The 10,394-nt window shown below is 47.7% G+C and overlaps 5 protein-coding genes across 5 annotated transcripts; all 5 read right to left on the bottom strand.

Annotated features, from left to right (window-relative positions):
* Positions 1-1,224: 1,224 nt before the first annotated feature.
* Positions 1,225-1,668, bottom strand: PHALS_10740 (uncharacterized protein; the record flags this gene model as incomplete). Its single annotated transcript, XM_024726218.1, has 3 exons — positions 1,225-1,230; positions 1,295-1,405; positions 1,474-1,668. The coding sequence occupies 3 exons, from the start codon at positions 1,666-1,668 to the stop codon at positions 1,225-1,227; spliced, it is 312 nt and encodes a 103-aa protein (XP_024576917.1).
* Positions 1,669-2,078: 410 nt separating this feature from the next.
* PHALS_10741 (uncharacterized protein) lies at positions 2,079-2,610 on the bottom strand (the record flags this gene model as incomplete). Its single annotated transcript, XM_024726219.1, has 4 exons — positions 2,079-2,093; positions 2,189-2,313; positions 2,381-2,448; positions 2,531-2,610. The coding sequence occupies 4 exons, from the start codon at positions 2,608-2,610 to the stop codon at positions 2,079-2,081; spliced, it is 288 nt and encodes a 95-aa protein (XP_024576918.1).
* A 1-nt stretch (position 2,611) lies between these two features.
* On the bottom strand, positions 2,612-3,933 carry PHALS_15456 (uncharacterized protein). Its single transcript, XM_036407449.1, has one exon. It carries the CDS (start codon positions 3,112-3,114, stop codon positions 2,881-2,883), a length of 234 nt encoding a protein of 77 aa, XP_036263151.1. The 5' UTR covers positions 3,115-3,933; the 3' UTR covers positions 2,612-2,880.
* A 143-nt stretch (positions 3,934-4,076) lies between these two features.
* PHALS_10742 (uncharacterized protein) lies at positions 4,077-4,329 on the bottom strand (the record flags this gene model as incomplete). The annotated part of the gene is made up of 2 exons (XM_024726221.1): positions 4,077-4,087; positions 4,155-4,329. 2 exons carry the CDS (start codon positions 4,327-4,329, stop codon positions 4,077-4,079), a joined length of 186 nt encoding a protein of 61 aa, XP_024576920.1.
* Position 4,330: 1 nt separating this feature from the next.
* On the bottom strand, positions 4,331-5,711 carry PHALS_15458 (uncharacterized protein). The gene has a single exon (XM_036407450.1). It carries the CDS (start codon positions 4,826-4,828, stop codon positions 4,547-4,549), a length of 282 nt encoding a protein of 93 aa, XP_036263152.1. The 5' UTR covers positions 4,829-5,711; the 3' UTR covers positions 4,331-4,546.
* Between the last annotated feature and the right edge of the window lie 4,683 nt (positions 5,712-10,394).

A 10,394-nucleotide genomic window follows, 5' to 3' on the forward strand; every position in this document is an offset into this window, starting at 1 on the left:
GTATATTCAGGAAAATCTATACATTTAAAACTAAGCGGCTTCGCCGCAGATAAAAATAAAAAAAATCTGTTTTGGATTTTAAACGGAAGAGTTAGTTAGCCTTGAATTAAGGCAATAATTACTCTTGGAGTAAGCGGATTGCGATCCGCTAAACTCGTACTTGTTCTAAGTATAGAAGGAATAGTCGGTGACCTAAGTTACGCTTCCTCAAAGCACAAAGCTACGGCAGCCTGCTGCAGCGGCTATAAACGCTCTCATCTCCTAGTCTTTACCCACTAGCAATTCCCTTCATCGCCTTAACGGGAGAACATACATTTTTTTTCATCACGCACAGTACGCCTGCGATCACTTATGTAATGTGTCGATACTACAGTTCTTGCGTTGAGTATGTCACTTCTGCGGAGATACTGCACCCAAGTGCACAGTCACGTCTGCGGCCCCCTAGTCTGGAAATCACTAGTGCCAATCGCTGTCACTTGTCTGGAGCACGGACGAACACTTGATGATCTCAGCCTGATTTATCAGTAACTAAGCTGTTGTACCCCCTTCCACATCGAAATGGACTCATAACATTATTAACCAGTTGGTGGGATCCATATGATTCTCAATCGGTGTTTGATTGGGGAGGTAGCAAATCTTATTGCCAGCGCTTTCTCGCTATTCATAGCTAGTGATTACCTTTAGGCGAGCGATTACTAACTCCAGTCCTATGGAAGCCAGTTCTTTGATCCCATTGGGCGTCCTATTAAGGCCGGGCTTTCGGTCAGGAGGACGGCATACTATCGCGACTCGATTGTTGGCTAGGCGCTTTATGTGCTACCAAGCACAGTGCCGTGTCATGCACTTTGCGCAGAGGAAGCTTTGGCTTTCGGTTCATGGGGTTGCCGGTTGCTCAAAAAACTTACGATTGTGCAACCAAGTTGTTCAAGCCGAGCCAAAGTAGTGAAACCTCTGAGGTATCCGACTGCTTCAGTACTATTACTATTCCTTTATTTCAGTTTGGTATAATCCTCTGTGTATGCGCTGATAAAAAATTAGGAAGGAACATAAGCAATTACCGTTTCTCTCGGTCGCACAAAAGGTCGTGCAGCTTTTTATTTGTTTGTATGAATGGTGTATGAAGGCTCTTCAAACATTCTATAAATAGTATACTACAGGTGGGCACATCCTTCACACTTTTTTATAAGAGAGTAACAGTTCATTTACTCTGGTAGCATTTTGTGGTCAATCCTGCGATCAGAATCACTCTCATTCTTGCGAGGGTCAATAGTTAGGTCGTGCTGGGAACTCTCACCTGATTAGCTCTTCTGCCATTGTCTGAGAGCGTCAGCGCGAGATTGCTTTTATTGTCCCACAACACGAATACTGCAGCCATCGCTTGGTTTACATAATTGATCTGGGCGTTCTACAGCGCAACGTTGTGACTTGACAAAAATCTGACCCTTCTGTCGGAGAATACCAATTAGAACATACCGCTCGGCCTAAGCAATTGGTGCAGCAAAAATCCGCCATAGTGCCCACAAGACAGTCAAGCGCCCGCAGCTGCCGAGCGCTCAATATTCGCTGACACGTTAAAGTAGACAAATCCAAGTACGAAGCTGCCGAGGGCGACAGCTCTTCGGGTTGGTTGGTGCTATTACCGCGCGGTGCATCACTGACGGAGCCCATCTGCTTGGCTAGACGCCCAAATACTCAGGTATTTGTAGTTGAAGGATCCCAACAACTTTCAGTATTTCTGGATTCAGGAAACGTTCCGAAAAAGCGTTTGAGCTGCCATATTCAAAGTTTAAAGCACGATCTGATGTCCTCAAATCAAAGCAACGTAAGAATGGTGTTCATGCTTACGGTCACAAGCACGATACCTAGTAAGTTGTATCGTGCAGGTCACGATTGATGACGTGACTCGCGAGGTCATATTCATCAAGTATTTGTTAGATGGCATCATCACGACCTACCTTACCCGGATTACTTGAAACGTTGAAGGGGCAATAGGTCTTCCTCTGATAGAGAAGGGCAGCCTATGTCAGCCAGATGATCACTTTTTTCTGTAGTTCGACCGGACGATGAGTAATTGAAGTTCAGAGCCCGTAGGGCTTTCCGTCGCGGTAGGAAATATCCCCAACCACGATACAAAAACAAAAATCTTGCAGTCAATTACAAGATGCTTGAGCAGGTTGCTTACGATTACCTTGCTCCACGTCCAAACAGTTGAATGAGCGATTACGAGACACCCATTTAAAGCCTTGTCTTGTAAGTGCACGGATGCAAGATCTGCCAAAAATTGGAAGGGGATAGTAGGCGTCGAACGGCATTCTGCACAGATCCTGTCAACCAAATACGTGGGCCACTTTACTCTGAATGCAAAGAAATTGTGGTGTACCGCGCAAGGTAATGCTGAACCTTTCATCTTCTTGGATTCGGCAGGAAGCATCGTTCCGGGTATTTGAACTACGGTGCATCAGACGTTTTTACTGAATACGACGCGATAGAAGCGGTCCATATGAGAATATTGGAAGGAAAGAAACAACACCTCGACCAAGATGACTGTTTAGTTGGGCAAGGATGGCACCGTATAAACAAAATAGCGTAGATTTGGCAGCTACTACACATTTGTCGACAATAAACTCGATGAAGATTTTTTCGTACTAAAATTGGACTCGAAGCCATATATGGAAGCAGCAAACCATGCAAAAATATCCTAACCGATGCCAACGCAAACCGTTTCACCATCAAGCAGACCGTCGCTTGCTCATTCAATGCGTGAGGAAGCTGCATCAACCACAATTTGACGAGTTTGCCGATTGGTAGGACCACTGTACCGGTAACGGACACTAGTACGAAACATACACTAGCAGAGGAGAGAAATCTCCTGTAATGCCTTCAAGCGATTACGAAGTGGGGATACTTGAGGAATGAATGAGAATAAGCATGTACAGACAAAACGTACACGGCTTGAATGTGAGACCTACGTCGTCCTAAATCAAGACTCATGTCCGAACTTGGCGTCGAGTGTGTATAGGTAAGACTCACGTTTAACTGAGCCGAACGCAACTTGCGACCGCGATCATCACTCGGTAAAATCGAGTGATGTCGAGGATTTTGCTTCATACACATCGAGGCAGAGTGTGTCCAAGTCTACACTTGCACGCACAAGGCCACAAGTGTATATAACTACTAGTTTATGATAGCTGGATCACACCACAATGCCAAGGAGCTATCGCTGAGTGAGCACAGCGATGCAGCTACAGCAGATGGGCAGCATGCGCTGATCGGTCGAATTGCTCAGGTATAGCAGATCCCCGAGGACACCAAGAAAGTCAATAATTTAGTAAATGCTGACAAGGTTGTGCGTACTGCCACTCTCATATTTTCATCGCCTCCTCAGAGATCCTAGCAAAGTCATTATCTACCACTGATATATCAATCAAGGTTACGACGCGATCAGCAGTGGGGCAAATTCACGTGAGTATGTTTCCTCGCCACGGATGGCAGATCCGTGACCAACATAAGGATGATGGATATCGTCCCGCAAGACATCCATTTCAGCTCGACACTAGATGAGTCTGGCTTGATGACTTGATCTAAAGCGAGCGCTTCTATACTCAGTCCTGGGGGGGGTTGATGAATAATTCCCGCGTACGACAACAAACACGAGTATCGGGATGTCATTTTACGATGCGATACCGTGGGAATTGCCGAAAGACAGAAGCCTGTGGTATGAAATCTTTCTCACACCGGTCGATGTCATCATGACCATCGCCATCAATATCCAGTGGTGCATTTGGCCGATACACTATCTCGTTGGATGTTGGAGACGTTGCTTTTTCCGCCCACCTATGGATATAACGATCATCAGTATATTCGACGAATGCATCGAGCGCGTCGTTTCGCACTCGTTGATTGCAGTATATCATCGAGGATCGATGATTGACCACCCTCGAGCGGATGGTCGAACAGACCGCACAAATTGCGTTTTGGAGGATATCTTCTGCAGTTATGCCTAATTATTTCCAAATTGGAGTGAGTTCCTGTTGATTGTGGACTTTGCCGTCAACAATTTGATACATGTGTCTGCATCAAATACCGCCTTATACAAGTATGCAAGAATGGTTTGAGCCTTTCACAATTACCACCGATCTTCGACTCTGTTGAACCTGCCTCTTCTCTCTTTGAGGGAATCGTAAAAGCGACGACTGTCCACTTGATATCATTAGCCTTACCACGCTGTCGGAATTCGGATTGCCAAAACTCCTCAAAAACCGTAAGTCGTGGGCAGATACGTCCTTTGGTAAATCGCGTAGTCGAAACACAGTATTGACAAGTACCCATCCGCTGCGATCGATTTAGTTGCCTACAGTTTAAAGTGTAACCCAAAACCGTAGACACGGTGAACATTCCTGAACAAATTATTCACAAATTTCAGACCGTAAGCGTGATCACGAGTAGATGGGAAAGGCAAAATTTATCAAATCCGCGTCTCAGTAATCCTTTGGGACAGGTATAGAGGTCAGAGCTCGCAAGCACGCACGATTTCATGTTGGCGTGGCTAATAAAAGTCGCGGGATGGTATGATATATAAATTTTCACGTCCGCGATGACCACCGATCGAAGAATCATGAACCTTAAACTTGATTTGAAGTTTGAGATCATAATCATCCACAAAAACACCCCGATAATCTATCACTGCTCGATATTTGAGTAAGTTTTGCGGTGCGCATACCAACAAGAACTTGATCGGTATGATGGTGACAACATCTTTGAGGGATCCCTCATATGGTTGAGCAAAGGGTACCATGATTCGCAAGGAACGACGATCTCGTCCATACATAGCGCAAATGTAGTTAAGTAGTGACGACGATGGCAGATTTGTAGTTAGCTTAAATGCATTGACAGTCAACCTTTGACGGCTTGGTGCCGTGTTGATGCACACGCTACATGGTGAGCATCTTCTTGACGTGAATTCGATGACTTCGCAAAGGTGATTTTAGCTGGCGCGACTGGTAACAGATGATTCATCGTGCGCAGTTGATTGCAAAAGTATAAGCATTCGGGAACGGTAAATATCACTTGCCACATAGCATAGTAAGCCGTAGTGTCGAAAGAGTCGATAGTCTCTTACTGCAGCCCATTAGGGCATGCCACGCTCGAATCGGTCAGTACTACCACTGAGCCGATCGATACATTCCATAAATCAGTTCTGATTAATGCTGAGAAAATACATTCCAAGCTTGCGCAATCTGCGCAACTGGAGTGCGTACTTTGCATTCCGTCATTTCTGTATACCATTGAAATGCCGAGAGTGGAAGAAGTCGACGCCACATTGGATGTTCTATGGGGCACGCACTTTCACTTGTGCATATTTCAAAGTAGGGTGCCCTGGACGTATCGACTCTTCCAGCGTTCCAGCGAGATAGCATTTCATTCTTGGATACCCACCGTTGGACGTATGGCGCTGATTTTGCTTAATGATGCATCGTGCGTTGGTTGGGTTTGGTTCGTATCCGAAATCTCCGGTCGTTGACGGGATTTTACTCGTAAAACTCTCTTTCCCCCTGTTGATGAGCATCAGTAGCGCATCGATTGTTCGCATCGTCTCAGGGGACAAGAAATATCTATCTAGCGGGATTCGACAATAGTGTTCGTGAAGTGGATGTGGATAAAGGCGATGCTGCCTTCGTCCCCACGATTGGGTGCCAAGGTTACACCTAGACACAGCTGGTCACGCGCACTCTTGCGCTGAGGTAACGTTGCCTTGAGGCTTTGCCTTCTTGCGTCGCTGTCGTACACGCCACTTTAACCATAACCGTGCTGTGGAACTCTGGATTAAATGACGACTGAATATATTACAGGTGGTTTTACGCTGATTCTATTCTTAACCTAAAAATAGGAATTGATGTACTTGTAGCCACCTAGTTATAAGCGTAGGGCACACTAATGGTAGATATGTGTGTACCACACAAACTGTGTAATGGGCCTACCACACTAATACAGATTTCAGCGGCCCCCGGTCATTACGGAAGATGAGCTTGCCGAACGGAAGTTCTTCGAACTCGTTTCTTGTTAATTTACGTTCCGGGTTCCGAATTCCCTCGACCGAAGAACCGAATGGATTTAGACTCACCGTATTCAACCTGAATCAAAAGGATCTCTTTGTCGGCTAGTGCGCTGTCGGGAACATATTCTCCGCAGCAGGCGAAAGATTACGAAATCTTATCACTATGTCGTCCGATACAGCCGCAGCTGCGGCAACTGCTCTTCACGTTGGATGTTAGGGCCGACTGGAAATTATACGAGTTTCTCACACGGCTGGGTCAACGACTACAGCAGCTCATTGCCATAGCTTGACCTCAGCTTTTGGCCCTCCAGCTTCCCGGGCCACTGCCGAGCAGCGCGATGCGTACGACGACGAGAAGCGTCATGGTCCCTCTGGTCATAAGGGTCTACGACGTCTACCTCAAACTCTCACGAGTTCTTAAAGGTTGGGTATCCCCGCCGCTTTGCAAGATATTGGGTTAAACCCCGTGGACGGCGTCACCCCACAACGTGTTCCACGTGGTATTGGACGCCACCATTCTCATCGAGAAGAGTCAGCATCAGGCAATAACGACTTGGTCGATCGCCGTCTGGTGACTTTGGATGCTCTTCGGGCGTTGAAGAACAAAGTGCGTCATCATAGGCATTCTGCCGAGCGTCTTCCCGAGCGATGGACCTCGAGGGTCCGAAGCACTTTGTGCTTTTCGCGCTCTGTCGGAGCAACTCAGGTCTCCGACCTCAATGTTTCTCCTCCCTCTTCCGTCTGTATATTCCTTCTGCATGCCTTGACTTCTAGCTCTCGCATCGCGTAAGACACTCAGTCAGGTAAACAGGAAGTCATCGACTTCTTTCGCACGGTAAAGGGGTGACATCGGCTGGCCGTTTGGCTATTCCCCCACCATGACCTGAGCCATGGGATGGCGGCGTTAGCGGGACGCGAGGATTAACAAGCCCGTTCACGTAGATAGGAGTCAGCTGGTAAATGAATGCAATGCATTGTTCAGAGCAAACTCTACGACTGGCACCATAGCGCTCCAGTTCTTCGGCGTCTCAGCACAGACGCTGCGACGAACATCTTTAGCAACACAATTCACGCGCTCTTTTTGACCATCGTTCTGCGGTAGTTCCGCTGGTGACATAGTCAGCTTGGTGCCTAGCACCATGAAGATTGTTGATCAAAACTTCCCAGTGAAGCGTGGGTCTCTGTCGGAGACAATTGGCTCCGAGAGTTTGTGGTATCCAGAAACACGATCCAAAAAGTGTTGCTGTATCCACACCGTCGATGGTGTCCGGAACTGACGAAAGATGAGTCATCTTGCGCAAACGATTCACAAAGATTACCACATCCGTGTTGTCCGCCGAGTCCTTCGGCAGGCAAAAAGTTTATACTGATGGGTTGCCAACAACCGGAGGGTATCAATGAACTGGCCAGCGGCGCTGCTGGATTCGGAGATGATTTCACCCTATGACATGTCTCACACGTGTGCACATTATGTGCGCGTCCACTTGTACAGCTTGGGCGACGAAGAGCAGCAACTCACCGAGCTGTACGTCTTCTCACCACCAAGATGACCACTAAATAGGGAGTCGTGGGCTACATAGAGATACGGTATTTCAAATCCTCATCGTGCGGAACCACAATTCGTGGCGTATCCGTTGAATTGGTGCTTTAATACAGCAATCCATTATTCAGCGAATATCGGGTAACTATGCGCGCAAATGCGCCAACAATTTTTTGTCCGAGTTTCCAGAAACATTGCTCCCGAAAAAATATAGCAGCGCTACACACTTACTAACACCCGCGTATACGGCGCGGATCAAAGCCGTCACTGACGTCGTGACATTAGCAAGCTCATAGTCCGGTCTATGTTACAACGCATCAGCCAAAGCATTCTGCTTTTATGGCTTATACTATACCTCTAGGTTATATTCTAAAATGAATGAGAGCGACCTGGTCATCCTCTGCGAGAGGTAAGGCGACTGAGTCGAGGAGCGTAATGAAGCATTATCTGTGTAGATCACAAATGGCTTTGAACCAAACAGGTGCACACTGAACTTGACAAGTGCGTACTTCATCGCAAGTAATTCCTTGTCGTGAACTGGGTAGCTCCTTTTTGCAGCCTTAAGCTGGCGAGATCCGAATGCGATTACCCGATTTCTGCCCTCGGCGTCTGCTTGCAGCAGTGCACAGCCGATGGCAATGTCCAAAGCGTCACAGAGGACACCAAAAAGACGATCGGGGATTTGGCAAGCCAGTATTGGTGCATGAAGGACGCTGTCTTTGACACTGTCAAAAGTCTCCCAACGCTTGGTGCTCTACCACCATTTCTTATCCTTTTCAAGGAGACAATGGCCGTGCCATTTCCGCATAATTTGTGCTTACCTGTGCAAGCAGTTGGCGAGGCCAAGCCACTTGTGCAAGTCTTGTTGATCCTATTAAATCGGCCAATCCACAATGGCCTAGATCATAGCGGGATCCGCTCGAAGGCCACAATTCCCAATGAAGCACCCTAAAAGAGGATTTCTCCCACCGAAAATGCACTTATCGGCATCAGCATACAGCATTTTCGTGCGCATGCACTCGAGCACCGTCCTCATTAGGAAAATGTGGTTACCCTCATCTGGTCCCCGTGGCCCGCACGACTGTGGACGAAGATGTCGAAGATGTCGAAGATTATTTGTGCATACGCCCGGTGGGGCGTGATCAATTCCGTCACAAGACGATGAAATGTTCCTTATGCATTTGACAGCCTTTGGGCCTCACCAGCCACTCCTAGAGCAACCCGCTCGAAGTACTCACTGCTGTCAGCGGAATATCACTCGCTCCCATAAGCAATTGGTGATAAGCATTGGCCAAGTCGAGTGTGCAGTACGTTGTACAGCCACCAAATTGTTATACAGAACATCCTTTCCGGAAAGTGGCGTTTGTACCGGAATGATGGCAGCGCTTAGCTTATTGTAAGCGTCAACGATACGCCATTTGCCATTTGGTTTCCGGACGGGTGTCGAATGGGGAGTCTTTCTCCACACAACACTCCTCCGTCACGCTTCGCACGGAAAAGGTGTCAATAACGGCACACTTACCCTTGAGCAGGTGCCAAAGGCGTGTTGTGCAGTATTTGGTTCCCGGAACCAGGTCAATCTCATGTTGCACACCTCAATCTGGAAGTAGGACCTAAGGCGGGTCTTTGTAGAGGACGTCTTTAAATTTCTTTACCAAAGAAAAGTTCGGCTCTGAGTGATCCTTTATGATTGATGATCCACCTCGTGCGTTTAGCACCCTCTTAGTGTCCTCTAGGACAGCTTCACACAGACAAGTTAATCTCCTCGTCTGGTCGTATAATGACCAATTTAGATAGATTGCCTCCCTTCAAGGCACCGCTGAACTCTTCGAAGGACAACTCGTCCAGCTCAAAAAGAGCATCCACCGCGGGAATAGGCTCGAGGGTGACGTCACCGTCTTCCTCTTCCGTCATACTGTTGACAAGGGTATATAGCTGTGCGCTATCGTCTACGGAAGACACGCCCTGGGTCAGGGTCGACGCCTTGCGTCTTCCAGATAACATATGGCATCACTATCGCCTCTCTATAGCGGCTTTACACCTCATCAAGACTTTTTAAAATGCTCTCGGCGTCGTTCAGTGTCCCAACTCCCTGCGCCGCCGAAGCCTTGATGTTATTAATGGCATCCGACGAAGAGCTGCTCTTTTTCCAGTGAATAATGTGCCACTCCACGCGCATCAGATGGGTCGTGTCCAGGATGCCTCGGACCTCGTCCGTCCATGCCAGTCTTGGCATGTAGCATTTGCTTCATAATATTAGTAGTTCTCAATGGTTTACGTGACACTTCACGTGCATCACCGGTCCCCGCCCTCGACGACTCGGCCTTTGGCCGAACATGCCACGCTTGGCATCCAGCAACTGCTCCAATACTTGAACAGCGCCCAGTGGGATACGTGCCACCCCATGTACATCCCGCCAGCCACGCATTGGACCCTGTACAAAACACGTGTTGTTTGACAAAATGGATCGAGCACATTGACCGTCCCGGTATACCTTTATCCTTGGTATGGCATGGTCGGAACACCATGAGCCATGGATCGATTGGAGGTCGAAGACCTTGGTCACTACGCGTAAGTCTCCTGGCGGGGCTTTGGTGAGTCATGAAACCACCTTTGCTAGGGAGCAGTTGCGCTATTGGCGCAGACACTGCATCCAAGTGTAAGACTAGACAGCGTTTCACACCATTAAAAATAAGGAACCGATGTACACAGGGACCCTCGGCTCAGTGACCAACTTCCCGTCGTTAAGCAAACAGTGACGGTATCAATAGGCCGCGCTTCCAGTGCCTTAGCATACAG

This window comes from Plasmopara halstedii (assembly GCF_900000015.1).
Source record: "Plasmopara halstedii genome assembly, contig: Scaffold_525, whole genome shotgun sequence".
NCBI classification, from domain to species: Eukaryota; Oomycota; class Peronosporomycetes; order Peronosporales; family Peronosporaceae; genus Plasmopara; species Plasmopara halstedii.

Coding starts and splice junctions, on each gene's coding strand:
- PHALS_15456 (XM_036407449.1), bottom strand. CDS start 3,114: ATGTGTATGAAGCAAAATCCTCGACATCACTCGATTTTACCGAGTGAT.
- PHALS_15458 (XM_036407450.1), bottom strand. CDS start 4,828: ATGTATGGACGAGATCGTCGTTCCTTGCGAATCATGGTACCCTTTGCT.